At 34.3% G+C, this 21,822-nt stretch overlaps 1 protein-coding gene across 1 annotated transcript in view; it reads left to right on the top strand.

Moving 5' to 3' along the window:
* The window catches only part of LOC114335682 (protein yellow-like), a 332,848-nt gene that overhangs the window by 287,017 nt on the left and 24,009 nt on the right, over positions 1-21,822 (top strand). The window contains exons 5-6 of the mRNA XM_050655707.1: positions 10,462-10,648; positions 19,717-19,911. Coding sequence (XP_050511664.1) covers positions 10,462-10,648; positions 19,717-19,911 — 382 coding nt within the window. The remainder of the gene's footprint in view (positions 1-10,461; positions 10,649-19,716; positions 19,912-21,822) is intronic.

Here is a 21,822-nt window from a genome sequence, read left to right as displayed (position 1 = left end):
GAACAGTCACAAAATCGAAATGTGTTTTTTCAGTAACCAGAACGAAAGGAAAAGGAATTTAAAAATACCAAGATTTCCTACAGAGGGGATTATGACAGCTTAGGAGTGGATTTTTTGGTTCACGTGAGCCACGGAATCCTGAATACCACCTTGAATGTGGAAAACCGTAAACTCACCTTATATCAGTTTACGCATCAGATGTACTAAGCCCGTGGATGAAGCAGATGACCTTTATAATAAACTGAACAATATCATCGACAAAATACAAAAGAAAGAAAAATCATTATTCTTGAAAATGCAAGAAAATGCAATTAACGCAAGAATAGGAAACGACACTATAGATAGACAAACAATGTTGTTCTGAAGCTATTTTCTTATGGCATTTTTGTAATTAACTATTTTTAATGGGAAATAAGCCACAATTTTACTTAAAAAATTATTTTATTAACGTTTCGACGTCCAAATCGGATGTCGTTGTCAAAATACAAAAAATATTAATGAATTAAACAAAAATCTTGCATAGTAAAAAATTCTTCTAATAATTTCTTTAATCTGACTCATTTATATCGGCAATTCAGACATATATTATACATTTTAAAGTGAAAGACTTTAAAATGATATCGCCAATATTTATGAGTTGCGTTCCTGGGACGACTTTACTGATTACAGAAAACAACCGTCAATCAAATGTTTACCGAATTACAGAAATCAAAGTCAATCAGACATGAGATTACATGAAATCAACCCCAACTCAAGAATATCCGTCATAAAAAAATCATAGCATGTGATCTGTCTTTAAATAGACAACCACATACAACGGTGACAGTAAAATTCTCGCGTTAGAGATTCCATAGTAAATCACGAGGGAAAACCAGGAAAAAAATTATTAAACGTTAGAATAAGTGAACATCAGTCATATATTAAAAATAGAGAATTTGATAGATCTCAAGTACCTATGTCAACACTAATGGGATAATAAACATAGAGTTCAGTGGAGAGATTCAAGTCTAGTCCTGAAAGAAACAGATAGTAAAAAGAGAAAAATCAAAGAAGCGGCTTTAATTATGCTAAATGAAACCAATTGTGTCGCAAATTCCTCGGTATAATGCAGTAGGCTGTGGTTAACCATACTAAAAGAGAAAGTCAATAGAAAGAAAATACCACGATTAGTAAGTCAATACCATATCGAGTCAGTACATATTTTATATTTTAGTATTATTTATATATCTATGTATTATTAATATTATTAATTTTAAATATGTACATATTAAAGTCAGAATTTGGTATCAGTTTTGAGAGTAAACTAATGTAAGACCTACTACTTATGATGTCGGGATAGTATCACGAGGTTTTTTCCTGGTTTTCCCTCGTGATTTACTATGGAATCTCTAACGCGAGAATTTTACTGTCACCGTTGTATGTGGTTGTCTTTTTAAAGACAGATCACATGCTATGATTTTTTTGTGACGGATATTCTTAAGTTGGGGTTGATTTCATGTAATCGAATGAACTATCTTTCAGTAAAGTCGTCCCAGGAACGCAACTCATAAATATTGGCAATATCAAAAATGTATAATATATGTCTGAATTGCCGATATAAATGAGTCAGATTAAATAAATTATTAGAAGAATTTTTTACTAAGCAACATTTTTGTTTAATTGATTAATATTTTTTGTATTTTGACAACGGCATCCCATTTGGACGTCGAAACGTTAATAAAATCATTTTTTTAGTAAAATTGTGGCTTATTTCCCATTAAAAATAGTTAATATAATAGTCGGTTCGCTAAACTGAGATACAACTGGCTAGTGATTTTAGTAAGTAATTTTGCCAATTTCGTAAAATTGGCAAAAAAATAATTACTAAATAGTTAATAAGTATTACTAAACAGTTAGTAATTTTGCCAATTTTTGCAAAATTGGCCAAAAACAAAGAAATTACCTACTAAAATCACTAGTAACTTTTGTCTGAGTTTAGGAACCGACATTAAACAAATTCAACGAAAATACGTTAAACCGAAGTGGAGAACACCTTGTTTAAAGTTTTCCACAGAAGCCCCACCACGAGTAGGTACACTTGTACTAATTAATATATACAGATTTGGGATAAAGTATGGAACCAAGCAAATATCTTTGAAACGAAAAGAACAATATTTATGAAACTTTGCATGCAAGTATAGTGACGCAAAAGGCATCTGATACCATATTTTTTGTTACTACTCTACTTCCGGTTTCACCGGAAATACCCTTAACTTATTTACTTTAAATGGGACACCCTGTATATTTTTGCAGATTTTAAAAGAACTTGTTATTTTTAATTCATACAGACCAAGTTTGGAAGAAAAAACTATTAAAACAAGAAATAAATCTCTTTAGAGTTGAAAAATAGGTTAATTTATTTACGTTAGACCAATGATATTAAAAATAAAAAAAAAAATTCAAATGTTGAAAATGTTTGCTGTTCACCTCCTGACAACGTGCAAGCCTATAAATAAATTCGTGAGTCACTTTTTGCAAGATTTCTCCACGTATTAGTTCACATTCATCAATTATTATTCTTTGTCTCAAATCCTGCAAGCATGTTGGTCGCCTAACGTAAACACGTAATTTTAGATAACCCAAAGAAAAAATCTAACGGGTTGAGGTCCGGAGAACGAGCGGGCCACTCTATGAATCCTCTATGTCCAATCCATGGATTTGGAAAATTCACTTCCAAAAAACAGTTTTACCTACTATACTAAGTTCAAATAAATCATGCAGTGCATGTAAACAACACTTTTAGTCTACAGTATAGATGGTACTCGTTTATTTCCTATTACGTTGTATTAATACAAAAAATTATCTACAGACAATTTTTAACAAATTTTCTCTACCAAATTTGGTATGTATGAATTAAAAATAACAAGTTCTTTTAAAATCCGCAAAAATATATAGGGTGTCCCATTTAAATTAAATAAGTTAGGGGTATTTCCGGTGAAACAGGAAGTGGAATAGTAACAAAAAATATGGCAACAGATGCCTTTTGCGTCACTGTACTTGCATGCAAAGTTTCATAAATATTGTTCTTTTCGTTTCAAAGATATTTGCTTGGTTCCATATTTTATCCCAACCCAGTATATACCGTACCAATCATGCTCACCCCTCACCGTGAGGGGTGAGCGTAACAGTACCAATACACAAGAAAAAAAAAAACAGGAAAGACCCTACCATAGCTGAGCCTTGCTGAGCTTTTACTTCTCTCTTTAGTCTTAAACTTTAACTTTCAATAGGAATACATTCAATAAAATAAATAAAGAATGCACAATAATTAGTGAACAACAACAAGGCTTTCGATAAATAGTTCTACGATGGACACTGTGTTCATAGCCAGACAAATTGTCGAAAAAGTATTGGAATATAATAAAAATGCATATGTGATTTAAAGATTGTCTTTGACTTAGAAGATCTGTTAATATTAATAAAGGAGAAAAATCAGCCCAATAAAATATGTAATAGCAATAGTTAGAGACATTAATACAAATAAAAAAAACACAATAAAAGATAAAAATGAACTAACATCGGAAGTAAAAATCAATTCAGAAATCAGTAAGGGTAATAACTTAAGCCCTTACTTATTGGTAGAAATTAAAAGTACAGTCAAGAATACAAGACTTGAGAAAACTATACCAAAATCACAATAAAGATATTGGAAAAAATCCCGAAATAGGTCAATTTTTATTTCTAAATTACGACTTTTTGGCATATATATCCTACTAGTGACGTCACCCATCTGGGCGTGATGACATCACCGATAATTTTTTTAACGAGAATAGGGGGCGTGTGGTAGCTCATTCCAAAGGTAATTTATTTCTCTATTCAGTAATATAAATATTAATATAAATATTTATACAGGGTGTCAAAAAAATTTTTTTTTGAATTAAATTTATTGACATAAAAAGAAGAATGTCTGTAATTTATTTAATTCAAAATACATTTTACTGCTCCTAGAAAACAACAAAAAAATGTTTATTTGAAAAATATTCATTGCTTTTCGCTTAAATTAAATGTTCAAACTCTCAAGAGACAGGTGGCTGCTTTAATATTGAATTTAAGCAAAAAACAATATTTATTTGTCAAATAAACATTTTTCCTGTTTTCTGATAGCTGTAAAATATATTTTGAGTTAAACAAATTACACACATTCTTCTTTTTATGTCAATAAATTGAATCCAAAAAAAAATTTTTTGGACACCCTGTATAAATAATTATGTCAATGTTTATATTACTGGATGGAGAATTGAATTACCTTTACGTACTCACTGTATAACCTTCATAAATCATGATATGATATGAGAGTGCTCTTCGTAACATTCATCGTGTCTTGGTTTGTTTTGTTCCAGTGCATCTCTATTGTGATTGTAGATTAAAAATCCTTTGCCCCGTAGACGACGCAATCTTAATTTTTAATAGTGAGAATAATCTACAGCGCATGGCAATGGGAGTGGCGAAGAACTACAGCATGAAGGTATCAACTGTTAAAACCAAATTCCTGGTGGTGGTAATATCGGGCAAAGAAATATTGGGCAGATACCGATATTTCTTTGGTGGCTCAGCTAGCATCCAGACTGTCTTACCCTGATGATGATTTTGTAATAAAATCGAAAACGTTTTGTTCTGATGTAGCCCTTTAGGGATTTTAATAAAATTGTATACCTTTTACAAAGGATTTATTCCAATTTTTGTGATTGATGGTATACAGCCAACTACAGGAAAAGTTTTCTTTCCTTGTGGATCATTATTTTTGTCTTTTTACAATTTTAGTTTTAGGCATAAAAAGGAACATTTTATCATTTCTCATTGGTAGACCTTAAATTTATTCTTTACTAATTAACGTAATTTTTGTCTGGTTTATGTTGATTTTTAGATAATATTTTCCAATAACTTCAGTTTCTCCGAAGTTAGACTTTCTATTTATTAAGACTTGTAGTTAGATTAGATTAGATTAGATTCATAGAGGTGGCTTTCTGGCCTATTCCACTGCGACCATTTCAGATCTATTGTGGCCCTCTAGTCCTAGATAACGTTCTCTAGCCTGACCCTTTTTTTAAAAAGTCTAATAGCTTCGAGACTGAACCTTCCATGTAGCTATTTGCCCTTGGATTTTGTTCTCCTAATGCAAATAACCGCACATTTGCCAGACTGTCACAATGACATAAAATGTGCTCTGTTGTTTCTTCTTCGAGGTGACAGAATCTGCACAGGTCATCATCTGCCAATCCCATCAGCTTTAAGTGCCTATTCAGCTTACAGTGCCCTGTTAGCAGACCTACTATGGCTTTGACTGTTTTCCTGTCTTTGCTTACTAGGTCTGCCGTAAATTTTGGCGAATGTTCTGCAATGAACTGTTTCGCCTGTCTTTGACCTGGTGAATTCCTCCACCATTCCAAAGATTTGTGAGCTACCCACTTTCTTGTAGCCGTTTTTGTAACTGCCTTTGCAACGCCGCAGAAGGGTTCCGGTCCAACGAATGGCATTGATGAGCCTTGTTTGGCCATTTCATCTGCTTTTTCACTGCCCTTATGACCCTCGTGCCCCGGTACCCAGGCCACCGTAACCTTGCTACGATATCCTAGTTTATTTAGGGCACTCACACAATCCCATACTAGCTTAGATTTGACCTCTACAGAATTGAGTGCCTTAAGCGCTGCCTGACTATCTGTGAAGATGGCAACTGAACGGAACGTTCTTTGCTGCCTTTCTATTTCTTCCACGCAGTGATGGATTGCCGTTATTTCCGCCTGGAAAACTGTGACATCCTTTGATAGACTAACCGGGAACTGAATTCCTTGATTTGTCCCTACTATGCCAGCTCCCACACCTTCCGATGTTTTTGAGCCATCAGTGTACCAGGTAGCAACCGCCTGTATGGGTACACCTTCCTTCCAGTCTTCCCTGCCTGATATATTAATTTTAAACTTATTGTCAAAGCTGTATCTCGTTGCTGTTGCATCGATAGGCTGCCCCATCACTAGGGAGCGGATTTTATGCTAAATGCATATTGCATGCATATTTCGCATATTTGAGAACTTTACTAAATTTTGCATATTTCAAAAAAAAAATGCCTATTCTGTGCTTATTTAAAAACATGTAAGTCCAAAAAAATTTTTAATTTTTTAATTCGATACAAAATATTTCCCCGCACAGGCTGTTCTATTAATTAGAGAACTACCTGAAGAGAGACGGCTCATTCATTGCCTTTTCATTTTTTCTTAGAAAATACCCGATCTTTACACAAAGTACTTATAGTGCTTATAGTACGTATAGTACGCCGTTATAAAATGATTGTAGGATGTTAAAATGATGAAGGATGGTGTACCGGGGAATCCGAATTTTATTTACTTTTATTATCATACCTATAATTCTGGTGATTCTTTTAAATCCCCTACTGTTAAGAGAATTTACACCTTTAATCATAGTTTTACGATTATCTAACGGAAATTACTTCTGTTGATGTTGAAAGGAGTTTTTCAAGTTATAAAAATATTTTATCTGATCAAAGAAAATGTTTCCTCGTAAAAAAATTGGAAAAACACATTGTAGTGAATTATAATCAAAGATATATTTTATATAGTCATATTGTTGTTTTATTTTAAATATGTAACTACTGGTATCAGTTTTTGTAAAAAATGTGAATACATTGCATATATAAAAAATAATGATTTTATTTGAAAGATAATAAATAAGATTGAGAGTAAAAAAACCCCTAGAATAGAATAGAACAGAAAATTTGTGGTTTCTCGAAATGCGCATTTTTTGAATTTTTTTGCATATCTTGCGCATATTTTGTAATTTTTTGCTGCATATATATATGCGCATATTTCCTCAAAATTGATCGCATATAAATCCGCTCCCTACCCATCACAATATCGGCTTTTAGCTCCTCGGTTAGCTTTCTATTGTCAGCACCATGCACCTGGCTTATATGTGGCTGACCATGGATTAATCTGTGCATCACTGATCTGGCTTCGCCCTGCACAAAGATATGAAGTGGTGGTAGATTCAGTGGACTTCCAGCGCTGCTGTAGGAGTGGTTTTTATGGCCCCCGTAATACACAGGCATGCTAGCCTTTGTGTATTACCTAGCAGCCTTATTGCTCCCACTTGCTGCGTCTTTGTCCACCACGTCACCGAGCCGTAGGTTATCATGGGTCTAATAACCCTTGTGTATAACCATAGAGTCATTTTGGGGTTAAGCCCCCAATTCTTACCACACATTCTTCTACATCTGCCCAAGGACATAGTAGCTTTTTGTGTGGTTTTTATGATGTGAGTATTCCATGTAAGCCTATGATCAAAATAAACCCCAAGGTATTTTGTTTCTTTGGGAAATGAAATCTCTTTTCCTCCCAGCACCGGTGGTTTTAGGCCTTGTAGTGCTGTCTTTTTGGTGAAGTTGACGATTTATGTTTTCTGAGCATTGACTATCAGTCTCTCTTGTTTACACCAGTCGTCAACTATATTTTGGGCTGCTTGCATTCTTCCAGACACCACCTGGGCAAACCTGCCCCTGACAACGATTGCTATATCGTCCTAGACAGTAAGTCTTCTGTGGACAGATTTTTGAGAAGATCATCTACCAAGGTTGCTCAAAGTAGAGGTGAAAGAACTTCTCCCTGTGGACAGCCTCCACCTACTCTTACTGTGATGGTTGCTTTACCCAGAGTGGATATTACTATCCTATTCTCCAGGGATGCCCTTATCCATCTGCAAATTACCGCAGGTGCGCCTCGTCTACTCATAGCCCCTATCAAAGAGCTGGTAGTAACATTATTAAATGCCCCTTCAATATCTAAAAAAGCGGCCATTGCTATCTCTTTGTCCTCCATTGACTTTGAGATAAGCCTATTTAGATCATCCAATGCAGAGTCCGTAGATTTACCAGGTTGGTATGCGTATTGACGATTGCTTAGAGGATTATCTTTTAGCACTTCTTCCCTGATGTATCTATCCAGAAGCCTTTCTTGTGTTTTTAATAGAAAAGAGGATAGGTTTATTGGTCTATATGACTTTGGTGTTAAGTCTGATACTTTACCTACCTTAGGCAAGTATATAACTTTAACCTTTTGCCATATTTCCGGTATGACTCCCCATGCTAAACAGGCTTTGAGGAGCTTGCATAGGTGTGGTATCAATACCTCCAATCCCATATGCAACAGTATCGGATATATGCCATCTGTCCCAGAAGACTTATATGGCCGAAATTTATTTATAGCCCATCTAATTCTGTTCGGTCTTGTGATTGCTGTGGCTATTTCCCAATCTATAGATCTCGGCCTAATCAGCCTTTGGTCTATGTTGGTTCGCCTATCTGCATCATTCAGAAATGTTGAGCCCGGAAAGTGCGTGTTTATCAGTTCTATAAGACTTTCTTCTTTGGTGTCCGTAAATTTGCCATTAGCTTTCTTTAGGAAACCTACTTCTTTAGCTGTAGCACCATCCTTTGCCGGGACCTTATGGATTCGAGAACAGGCCGGGATATCTGTAATCTCCTCGCAAAACTCTCTCCATTAATTCCTTTTAGCTTTCCGAATTTCTTTATTGTATAGCGTTAGCTTATACCTGTAGGCATCCCAATCTTGGTTACTTTTGGCTTTGTTAAATAGGCTTCGGACTTCCGACCACAACCTCTTTAAGCAGTTGTTCCACCAGACTGTATTACTGCCCGTATTTTTCCTTGTTTTTTTTCTGGACAGTTTTCCTGCTAAGCCGCCATAATACTTTCGCTTACTGTTTCTGCCGCCAAATCTACACCATCTGCGCCTTTAAACAAGGTCATGCTTTCCTCGAGATTTTTGCTGAGGGACTCCCTATATCCTATCCAGTTTGTATCTCTAGGATTTCTGTATTTAATTTCTGATGGAAATATATCCAGGTCAAATCGTATATGTCTATGATCCGAACATGAGGGTTCGTCAGACACACTCCAATTTGTTAGTATATCACTTATCTTGCTTGTGCAGAGTGTTAAATCCAACACTTCTTTGCGTGCCTTCGTGACAAAAGTTGGTTTGTTTCCTATATTGGATATAACCAAGCCTTCACATAAGATGAAATTCAAAATAGACTCACCCCTTGCGTTGATGTTTCTGCTGCCCCATATGGTGTGGTGTGCGTTGGCATCATCATGTAATCCTTTTCCTAGACAATATGCAACTATGTCGCTTATAATGCTTGGTGGACACAGAGCCTCATCACCGGGAAAGTAGGCTGAACAAATCACCAGTTTCTTCTCTCCTATTTCCGTGTTTATAGTTAGAATACCTGTAACAATATCATCGGTGCAGAGCACCGGGATTAGTGTACAATCTACTCTATTACTGTGAATTATACACGACCTTGGCCTTACAGCTTTAGGTGTGTATAAAACCTTACCTTGTTTAGTTGATAGGCCAGCAATCTTTTCGCCTATCCTCCAAGGCTCCTGTAGGAGGGCCACATCAATGCCTTCTTGTTCCAATCTTCTAACTAGCGTTGCCGATGCTGCTTTTGCGTGTTGAAGATTGGCCTGCAGAAGCCTTATTTTTCTCTTCACTGAGAAGAGATGTCCGGTTGTGGTTCTGTGAACTTTCCTTCTTCCGTGGGCCCGACGCACCCTTGGACATTAGTCCTTATGAGTGTGCCCGCTCCATCCGAAGAAGGTTGTTCCTCTTCTTGAACCTCCATAGGTAGGGAAGTTTCCCCTGTTTCGCTGGAACGAGTTGCTACTGGCTTTTCGTTCCGTGTTTTTGTCTTCCCTTCTTTGGGTCGGAAAGTTAACCGTCCTACTCCGAAAAAGGGTGACATTTTTAATTTCTGGAGCTCTTCTCGAGATTCAGAATCCATTGAGAAGGCCCATAACACCCCTTTGTCCGAAGGTTTACTACCCTAGACTGTCCATAGATGTGTCTTGAGCCCATGGTTACTTATCCTCAGTCTATTAAGGATCCTTTTGGACTCAAGGCGTTCCCCATATTCATCCTGTACGAAGACAGTGCACGAGTGCGGCTTGGGTATATCTTCGTCCTCCACGGCCCTGAGAGATGCACTCTCCCAGGGCTTCAGGGATGGAATCACCTCCTTTAGCCACCGTGCACTGATGTCATCCGCACAATTTAGTTCTAGGAAACCCGGTCTGTAGGTACTCTTCAGGAAGCGAACCTGTGGTCCTGCTTGCGGAATTTTTTCATAAGCAGCCAAGATGGCTATTTCGACTGCCTTAAGCTTATCCACATCCATCTTGGCTTCCGGGAATCCTGTTAGTTGACTTGTAGTTATTGAACAATTTCAGCAGACATGCCGGTCTCAGCCATATATTTAAAATTGTGTGTTAATCTCTAATTTTTTTTATCTTCTAGTATTTTTTTGTTGATTTTCTTATCCTTTAATATTGTAAATATTTCTAGATTTACCTAAAATAAAAATATAGTTTCATTTAATTTTTAGGACTGATTGTATATGATGGTTTAAGAGATACAGCATGGAGGTTCACACATCCTACAATGTTTCCAGATCCTAATTTTGGCGATTATAATATTAATGGCGAGTCTTTTAGTCTTATGGATGGCATTGTAGGAATAACACATTCGCCGAAACTAGCAACTGTATATTTCCAACCTTTAGCAACAGACAGGTAAGTATTATGCTTATTAATAAAACCTACAAAAAGTGTTACCATGTATCAAATTTTGTTACTGAATAATATATAACTTACCAACAAAGTACTCGACTCTAAGAATGTATCACAAAGTTTATTAAAAAGTTATATATGCACTGCACTGCAGGCCTCAGGGGCCCATGGCTTGAAATTTTTCAACTGTCTTTCTCCACTTTACTCTGTTCAGGGCAGCTGTCTTCCAGTTTAAAACGCCTGTCTTTGTAGATCTTCTTTGGCTGCTTCCAGCCACTTTTCCTGCGGTCGACCCCTCCTCCTTCTTCTCTCACCTCTTAACAATATACTTGTCGCCCATCGGTCCCCTGACATCCTTTCCACATGTCCCAGCCAGCAAAGTCTTCTAGTTTTTACCATATTACTGGTTACTGGGCTGATTACTGGCTTCCCAAACAGTTCTTGAACTTCCGCATTCGACCGTCTTCTTCATTCGTTCTCTCTCACTTTCACACCACCGAAAATCTTCCTCAGCATACTCCGTTCCCATCTTTCCAATGACTATACTACTATATTATGGATAGGGCCTTTTTTATTTCAAATTTAATGTAGAACAATTTTGTATAGAGGGTTGTTTATGCTAAACCGCATAATCTTAAAAATATTGACGAAAAACTTAAAAAACTACGAATTTACCGAATTCTCCCCCCTCTCCCCCCCAAACCCTACCCTCAAAATGGTGTGACTTTTTTCTGAACATTATGTAGAACATTTGGTGTTGGAGGATAACTTTCACTTTGGATGTCTGGGTTTTTGGTCTAGTTATACCATACATTGCCCAAAAAATATAAAAAGTATCGAAAACCTCCACTTTGCACCCTCTGTAACTCTGGAACCGTTGATTTTATAACAATTATGTATAGGACATTCTTTGTTTTAAATTTCATGTAAAACATTTTGTATAGAACATTTTTTACGCTAAAGCATAGTTTTAGAAATATTGACGAAAAACGTAAAAAAACTACTAATTTACCGACTTTTACCCATCTCAAAATGGTGTAACTTTTTACTGAACAATATGTGGACCATATAGAACAATTTGGTATTGGAGGAAAGCTTTTACTTTGGATGTCTGGGTTAGGCCTTTTTTTGGACCAATTATACTATACTACCTCCGTAAATTTGGAACCGTTCATTTAGAATGATTATGCCTTTTTTATTTCAAATTTAATGTAGAACAATTTTGTATAGAAGGTTGTTCATGCTAAACCGCATAGTTTTAGAAATATTGACAAAAAACCTAAGAAACTACGAATTTACAGATTTCTCCCCCCTCTCCGACCCAAACCCGACGCTCAAAATGCTGTGACTTTTTTCTGAACATTATGTGGACCATATAGAAAAATTTGGTGTTGAAGGATAACTCTCACTTTGGATGTCTGGGTTTGGGTCTAGCTATACCATACTATATATAGATCTTAACAGAGTTAACACGGAATTTTCTTCCACCGCTTTACAAAAGCCAGCTATATCGTGATGACTCCATCCTGTCCATCTACATCACGTCGAAATATTTACAGATTATTTGGTCAAATGCTGGCTATTGTGATGTGCTGAAAAAGAAATTATTTCCCTAGACTGTAAATTGTTAGTTTTAGCTGGACACTATTTATATCTCATTATTAAAGCTCGGATTATAGGCAAAATGCCTTTTTTTTGCCTATTTTGCCTATTAAAATTGTTTGTTGCACTTTTTGCCTTTTTTCGTAAATTCCGCTTATTTGTGCCTTTTTTAAAATTTCATGGTACTACCCATGATATTATTCTATTACTAAACAATTCTATAATAAAATTTTGGGTCAATAATAAAATATAAATGGTTTGTTTATACAAGGTGTCCCAAAAGTAGTGGAACGGTCGAATATTTCGCGAACTAAACATCGGATCGAAAAACTGAAAAATACGTGTTCAATCATTTTCAAAAATCTATCCAATGACATGGAACAGCAATCCCCAGTACACCCCCTGGAGGTGGGGTGGGGGTAACTTTAAAATCTCAAATGAAAACCCCCAGTTTTCCTTGAAAATTTGGATTCGTTACGTAAAAGTAGCCAACTTTTATTCAAGACATTTTTTCGAACTGTGGATAGATTGCGCTATAATTGGAAAAAACGATTTATCCTGATACCATAGGTAAATTATGGAAACGGTCTAATATCTCACGAAATACACTTCCAAATGGGAAACTAAAAAACAGATTTTAATTATTATTAATTTTAATCTTTTTCGAAAACCTTTCGAATAACACCAAACGTGACCCCAACCCACCCCATGGAGGTGGGGTGGGAAGTAACTTTAAAACCTTAAATAGCAACCCCCACTTTTTATTACAGATTCAGATCCGTCACGAAAAATTAAGCAACATTTATTCGAAACATTTTTTAGAATTGTTAATAGATGGCGCTTTAATTGGAAAAATACGATTTATTAGCGCCATCTATCAGAAATTTTAAAAAATGTTTCGAATAAATGTTGCTTAATTTTTCATGACGAATCCGAATCTGCAATAAAAAGTGGGGATTGCTATTTAAGATTTTAAAGTTACCCCCCACCCCACCTCCAAGGGGTGGGTTGGAGGGTGATGTTTGGTGCTATTCGATAGGTTTTCGAAAAATATTAAAAATCTATTTTTTTGTTTCTTATTTGGAAGTGTATTTCGTGAGATATTAGACCGTTTCTATAATTTACCTATGGTATCAGGATACATGGTTTTTCCCAATTATAGCGCCATCTATCCACAGTTCGAAAAAATGTCTTGAATAAAAGTTGCCTACTTTTATGTAACGAATCTAAATTTGCAAGAAAAACTGGGGGTTTCTATTCGAGATTTTAAAGTTACCCCTCACCCCACCTCCAGCGGTTGTAGTGGGGATTGGTGTTTGGTGTCATTGGATAGATTTTTGAAAGTGATGAAAACGTATTTTTCAGTTTTTCGATCCGATGTTTAGTTCGCGAAAAATTCGACCGTTCCCCTACTTTTGGGACACCCTATATAACAGATTTCTAGAAAAATGTACCTGATCGACACTTGAGGGTTAACTATTGGGAAATCCCTAAGCTTTATTAGTTATTATCAGTTGTACAGTCGGTTACTGTATCAGAGTTTAGTCACAAATTGCTATACCTTAGTTTAGTTTTGTTGCGTATACCGAAAAGCAAAGAACACGTTTTAGACATTTGTGTGAAAAGATGACATCTAAATTAAGGCTATGGATCGCACCTTATTCGGAACTTTCTCTAGAAGGAGATGGAGCATTTTGTAAACAATGCGGCAAATCGGTAAGTTTTATTTTTTCTCTTTTTTTCTCGTCCCACAACATAACTAAAAGCGGTTTTAGAATTCTAATTATTTTTTTTTAATTCTCAGATTTCAAGTAGAAAAAAGTACTTTATTGACCAGCATTGTGGAACCCCACTTCATAAACGTAATTTGGAAAATTAAATTCCTCTAAGTTAGCCCAAATATCTCTGCGGGATAGTTTAAGCAGTTCAAAAAAAAGGAGGAAGACGCATTTAAATTTGATTTATGCCAGATGATGATTGCATCCAACATTCCTCTATATAAAGTTAATAACCCTAGTTTTAAATGCTTTTTCGAAAAATATCTTAATAAATCCTTACCGGACGAGAGTACATTGAGAAAACATACTGTGGAAAAATGTTATGTGGAATGTATTTCAAAAATTAAGCGGGAGTTAGAGGGCAATTTTTTGTATATTATCGTGGATGAAACGACATATGTATGCGGCAGGTATATAGCTAATTTAATGATTGGAATTTTGAACGAAAACTTTGCGAGAAAACCTTATTTAGTTGCCGTTAAAGAATTTGAAAAACAAACAATTTAACAATAAGTCGATTTATACAAGATAGTTTAACAAATCTCTTTTTACCCAACCCTATACCAGTGAATAAAATAGTTTTAATGCTTTCAGATGCTGCGGCATATATGTTAAAAGCTGCTGTTAATTTAAAGATTTTTTATCCTAATTTAATTCATTGCACTTGTGTAGCCCACGGGGTAAATAGAAAGGTCACTGAAGTCTACAAATATAATAATTCGAGAGGATTTAACGAGAGAGCAGCTAAATATTGTAACGGAGGCAGTGAAAAAAATTAATGGTTCAGGTGTGGTTTGGACAAATTATGGTCAAGTTTACGTCAAACTGAATGGTCAACAAAATCGTAGAAGAATCAGCTCACTGGAGGATGTCGCTAAACTACTTACTTAGTATATAATGTATTATTATTATTCTCTATTTAATGGCTTTTGAAATTAACAGATAGAATCATGATGTTTGTTATTTTTATCTTTTACGAGCATAACAATGTTAAGGATTATATTTGCAGCATTTGACCAATTGAGTTGTTCCCGTTACTAGATTTTTATCTAGGTGGAACAAAAACTACAAGAACTACAATTTTTTGTTTAAGTTAGATATCGTTTGTTTTGGTATTGTTTTAATTTCGAACTCGAGCATTTAAATTGTTTAAAATAAAACAAAATGTTTAAAGTAGGTTGCTGTAATGCAAGATCATTAGTACCTTCATTGCAAAATATTAAACAAATAGTTTCGGATAATTCTTTAGATATTCTTTTAATATGTGAAACATGGTTGAAATATAGTATTGTTGATGACCAATTAAATTTTAATAATTATAAATTATACCGGGCGGATAGAAATTGCAGAGGTAAAGGAATATGTATATATGTTGGAGATGGATTGCGTTGTGAACCACTTATAAGTAGGCAGGATTATATCTGGGAACAGTTATGGATTAAAATTACGGTTCATAAAAAAACATTTGGAATAGGTGTAATATATAGACCTCATGAAAAAAATTTAAATTCTTTTCTGGATGAGTTTGAAAATAGTCTAATTGATATTGGACCAACTGTAGATGAAATAATTTGTATGGGTGATTTTAATTTAGACTTGTTTGACTATGACAATAGTAGTGTTAAGAATTTTTATTCAATTTTAGAATCACTGAATTATTGTCAATTGATAGACGTTCCTACTAGAGTCATTGCTACATCTGCAACACTTCTAGATTATGTAATAGTACAAAAAGGAGCTGCAGTGGAGGGGGGTGTCATACATCATAACATCTCAGATCACTCTATTGTTTATTGTAAGGTAAATGTAGGTGGTACATCGCAACAATCTAAAATGTGTACATATAGAAGCTTTAAAAATTTTAATCAAGAATCCTTTCAGGCTGATTTGTTTAATACTTCATTTTTCAGAATATATGACCAGGAAAATATTGATGCAAAAATATCGTACTTAGTTAATTGCTTAAATAATTTATTTGATAGACATATTCCCATAGTTACCTCTAGAGTCACTAAAGCCAGAGCACCATGGATGACATATGTCATCAAAATTATGATGATCGAGAGGGACAAAGCTTTAAGCAAATTTAAAAGGACTAGATTACAGAGACATTTAGATTTTTATAGACAAATGCGTAACTTTACTAATCAGGCTATTGAGAGAGAAAAAAAGGCATACTTTATACATCAATTCAATAATAATTCATCAAAAGAAATGTGGAAGACACTAAAGTTGAATAAATTTCTTCCCGATAAAAATAAAAATATTCCAGAGGATTTAAAAAAGCCTAACGATCTAAATAATTTTTTTATAAAATCTGTTCCTAATAAAAAACCACCCCAACATCTTTTAAATTTTTATAATAATAATAGATTACTCAATGAAAACTTTAAATTTAAGGAAATTAATGACTTGTTTGTTTTTAAGACCATATCAGATATAAAAACGAATGCGAGAGGGTGTGATGGTATAAATATTAAATTAATTAAACTTTGTTGTCCTCATATCGTACCTTACATTACACATATTATAAATTATTGTTTAACAGAGAATGTCTGTCCGGCGATGTGGAAGAGGGCAGTTGTGAGGGTATTGCCGAAGAAACAAAATCCAAAAGAAATGAAAGACTTGCGAGGTATCAGTATTTTACCTACTTTATCCAAAGTATTGGAAAGAGCTATGGAAATTCAAATAAAGGAATATATACAAAAATTTTCTCTTTTACCTGACGTTCAATCTGGATTTCGCAAAGGCTTTAGTTGCACAACTGCACTTTTGCATATTGTCGATGACATACTTACGGCTATAGATGACAGAAAATGTACTATATTGATTTTATTAGATTTTAGCAGAGCTTTTGACACTATTAACCATGAATTAATGATAAGCATTTTAAAGTATTTAGGATTTTCCTATGATGCGTTGTTACTTATAATAAGCTATTTGGAAGGGCGACAACAGCATGTTAATATAGAAGGTCAAAATTCGAACTCTTTGAATATTAATTCAGGAGTTCCACAAGGCTCAATATTGGGTCCTTTATTATTTTCTCTATATACTTCTAATCTTCTCTCTAAGCTTCAGTCATGCCAAGCTCATTTATATGCTGATGACACTCAGCTCTACTACAGTTTCCCAATCGAAAATTTAAAAAACGCTAATTATCTGATTAATGCCGATTTAAAAAGATTTGTAGAAGCTGCTTTAAACCATTGCCTATGCATCAATTCCAGTAAATCAAACATATTAATATTTGGGCCAAAAAATCAAAGGGAATTAGTTTTACCATCAATCCAAATTCAGGATTCAATTCTTGATGTTGTTGATGTGGCAAAGAATTTGGGTGTATTAATGGATTCAGAGTTAAGATTCGAAAAACATATAAATAAATTGATACAGCGTGCCTACGCTTCAATTAAGATTATATACGGTAATCGACATTTTCTACCATTTAATGTTAAGAAAGTTTTGTGTGAATCTCTTGTACTTTCAAATTTTAATTATGCTGACGCTCTTTACGGTCCTAATTTAGCCACTCACTACAAGAATAAAATTCAAAAAGTTCAAAATTCCTGTCTAAGGGCCGGTACTTTATGTCTCCGTTAACAACCGGTTAGTTAACCGAGGTTTAATCGGGACATAAATATATGCAAAACATAGACATAAACGCAATTATACTTATTATTATATTCATAAATAATTATAATAATAATTATAATTGCTTTTATTAGAACGCAAGAGGCCCTATGGGGTTAGCTAACCGAGGTTTAACCGGGACATAAAGTACCGGCCCTAAGACTCATATTTGGCATTCGCAGAAGACAAAGGGTTTCACATAAAATTAAGGAAATTGAGTGGCTGAATATGGAAAATAGAAGGGTACATCATACAGTCTGTCTTTATCATAAAATAATTCTAACAAAAAAACCGTCTTATCTTCATCGTAAAATCACGTATCGAACGGACATACACAACTTAAATATTAGATATAAAGGTTTGCTGGCAATACCGAAATTTAAAACAGAGATATTTAGAAGGTCTTTTAGGTATCAGGTATGTCATTTGTATAATTCATTACCATCAACAATAAAAGTATTAAACATTGGGCAGTTTAAATCCAAATCTAGAGACTATTTGTTTATTTCTCAATCATAATTTTGGTTCTGGACGAACATAATGCTCGAGCTCGAACAAATTGGTAAATGAAACGAAATTATTGTTGTTTTTATAATGGCACTATATAGATAAGTTTTTTTTTCTTTTTCGGGTTAAGTGGAAGAACATTTTCTGTAAATGGCGACATTTCAGAAAATGAACTTCGCCCTTTATTTCTGAAAATAATATATTATGTTTTATATAAAAATGTACATTTCTATATTGAAGAAATAATAAAGACGATATTATTATTATTATTATTATTATTATTAATTGCTGAAGAAATAAGAAATCTATTTCCGTTGGTAAATAATTTTATAAATTTTATAAAAAAAGTTTTTGTAAAGGCTCCGTTGAGGGTGCAAATATATAAAGAAAGACTTCTTTATTACTATATAAAGACTATATAAAGACAATTATAAATTAATAGTTACCACAATTACCTTATTAGAAAAACAAGAGATAAATTTATGTGAGTCAGTAAAATTAATAGATAATTTAAAGACGAAAATTAAATCGGCACCTGGAAGTAACGGTAAATTAATTTTTAAAAAAATGAAATATGTTTTCGACAAGAATGAAGGTTTTTCGTTTTTACCTAATGTTGCTAAAGTTTTGAATGGGACATTTTCCGAGGAATTACAAATTATGCCAGATTTATTATCCGCTCTGAAATATGCTCCAATTACATCTGTCGATGTCGAACGTTCGTTTTCAATGTACAAATTAATTTTAAGTGATCGAAGACATAGTTTTAAGACCGAAAATATTGAAAAACATTTAGTTATTTCTATTAATGATAAAATTTTAAGTGGTTATAAATAATAAGTTATATTCCTTTATTGCCTATATTTTGCCTAAATGTTAATATTCCTGCCTTTTTTAATAAAAATCTTTGCCTATATAGGCGCCTTTTTCTTCAATTTTTGTTGCCTATAAATCCGAGCTTTAGCATCATCACGTAGTGCTACAACCCTGAGTGGTCCTGGCTGACTGTACAACTTTTTTCCAATTTGTTCGGTCTTCAATCAACCTCGGGTCAAAAGGAATGTTCATTTTCTGGAGATCTGCTTGGATGTTATCTCTCCATCGCATTCTGGGACGTCCGAGTGGTCTTTTGCCTGTAGGAATCTCGTCCCATGCCAGTCTTACAAGTCTCTCGCTATGAAGTCTGTGCACGTGGCCTGCCCCATCTTAGTCGCTGTGATTTAATTTCTTGGACAATATCGGCGTCATTGTAGAGTGCTTTTAATTCGATATTGGTTCTGATCCTATACTGGTTTGTGGTGGTGTCGTGGTGAGGTCCGAAATCGAAGTATTTTATATCTGCATATAACTGTTTATATCTGCATATTGTCAATTCGGTTTTGCTTTAAAATTTGTTTATAAACGAATATTTTCTTATTTTCAAATTTAATTTAAAATTTTTTTTCTTTTTTTTATTTTATTTTAGTTAGAATGTTTGCAACATAAGATGACGATGACGACGATTAACCAGTTGAATGAAAATAATAAATAACATATTTTTTGTTTTAGAATCTTCAGTATTCCTACATCAACGTTAATTAAGGGCCCACCTGCCGAATTTGAAAAGTTACCTATAGCATTCGTAGGAAAAAAATCGTCTCAAGGATTAGGACTAACACTTAACCTTTTAGATGAAACTATCTATTTTAGTCCTTTAACGGAAACATCAGTGGCATCGTGGAATCCGCTTACTAATGGACAAACGTAAGTCATAAGTTTTGTAAAATTATATAGCCATTCATATTCACTTTGTATTTTTCGTAGTGTGGGGAAGCGGGGACGACTTTCTTAATAAGTACATTTCGTCATAAGTACATATTTTGTATTTTAACAATATCAATTCCAATACCAATTTTACAAGCCTCGGAGGTGTAACCAGAGAAGATCCCCATTGTTTTCAGTCTGGTGGGATGTAGAGTAATATTTTTGATGTTATTTTATGTGCTATTAGATTGAAAATTTAGTCTTTTGCTAGCAGTTGCCGCTAGGGCATCCCTGACATTTCGTTCGTTGCAATCCGTAACTGCACGCCGGGGTTTGTCCTGGTTGGGTCAGAGAGAGCATCATATGTGCCTCCTGATGAGAGACTAATAAGTTTCGAAACCGGTAGAGGTGCTTGCTGCGCTCTCTGATTGAACTAGAATGTGATGCGATTGTAGTTTCGTATTGCAACGAAATTTAAATTGATTATTTATTTTTAATATCAACTTCCTTTACAAAAATTTCCTTTATAAACGTCTGCCACCATGCAGTGCCATTTCTAGTGTATGTACCGCCCGGGTGCAAGTGTAATTTTGCCGCCCCCAAACTTTTGTTTTGACTTATTTGGATAGGTCTGAATCTGTACTCTGCTGCTCCGCAATTAAGTTTGTAGTTCGTATTAAGAAGTCTATGCTTGGCTTGTTTATTACGGCCTTTTTGAAATGTGTGCTTTGTGAAAAAATAATATCTCAACCTGAATATTTTTCGGCTCATAATAAGTATCAGAACAAATTGAGTCTGATTTTGAAGGTATTCCCACTGCAAAAGTTAAAAGAAAAAAATATGTAGTCAATCAGAAGTAATTAAGAAAAATAAATATACTGATTTATTTGATGTTGTGCCAGGTAATTTTAAAACAATGAAAATTGCAAAGTGCCAGAGCTGGGCAAAATACTGTATATGAGCATTTCACATACAAAATACAAAATACTTTGCTCCTATGTATTTCAAATACAAAATACAAATACCTACTTCCTGACGAATTTTAGGAATTTTAGGAATTACAAATACCTACTCCCCGTAGATCCGTCGCTAGTGCGAAGAGGTCACAATCTGGTGTTCTTTAACAAGACTTTTTTGGAGGTTAACCTAAATTTTTTCAAAAAAAAAAACTAAAAATGAAAAACTTATTTGTTTGAACAAAATGTTATTTTAAATTACATACATTAAATACATTCCAATACATTGATCGCCGTCGACTTTTTATCGAAAATGATTAATTTTTTTTTTATCTTAGGTTCATTATATTCCGAAATGTAAATTTCAATTGATTTTTCAATCTTGTTTCTAGTTTTTTTTTAGACAAAAACCCATATTTTAAGTATGCGGTCACCGGTGCCCGTCAAGGCGCCACTGTAATTTTTTCTTTCGTAGCGCCGGGCGGGGCGGGTCACCTGGCCGGCCACATGTTTCTGACGACGAAAATGAAGAAGTGAATAATAGGACTATTAGTTCTTGCTGTCCTTTTTGGCTTTATTGCTTTAGTAAATATCTAACTATTTTTAGACTAGTTGTGCGCAACTTGTGGTGTAAAATATTCTTTGGTGTAAATACAAATTTGTTATTTTATAGAGACTAGAATAAAAGAACAAAATACTTAATTCAAAATGAATTGCCACAAACATAGCCATAAACTAAATTGCTAGGGTCAGGTTTATGAGCCATCTTCTATCCTACTCCCCTAATTTTAATTCCAGGTAACCGCCGCAAAGAGGTGATTCATCCTAACAAATAAGCATTACAAGACATCAGAAGGTGTATTTTGCAATCAAAGTATTTTGAAAATACTATTTGGAGTATTTGAAATACAAAATACAAAATACTTTCGGCTTTGGTATTTCTAATACAAAATAC

Source organism: Diabrotica virgifera, chromosome 7 (genome assembly GCF_917563875.1).
Source record: "Diabrotica virgifera virgifera chromosome 7, PGI_DIABVI_V3a".
Lineage (NCBI taxonomy): Eukaryota > Metazoa > Arthropoda > Insecta > Coleoptera > Chrysomelidae > Diabrotica > Diabrotica virgifera.
This window is presented reverse-complemented; position numbering and strand designations above follow the sequence as displayed.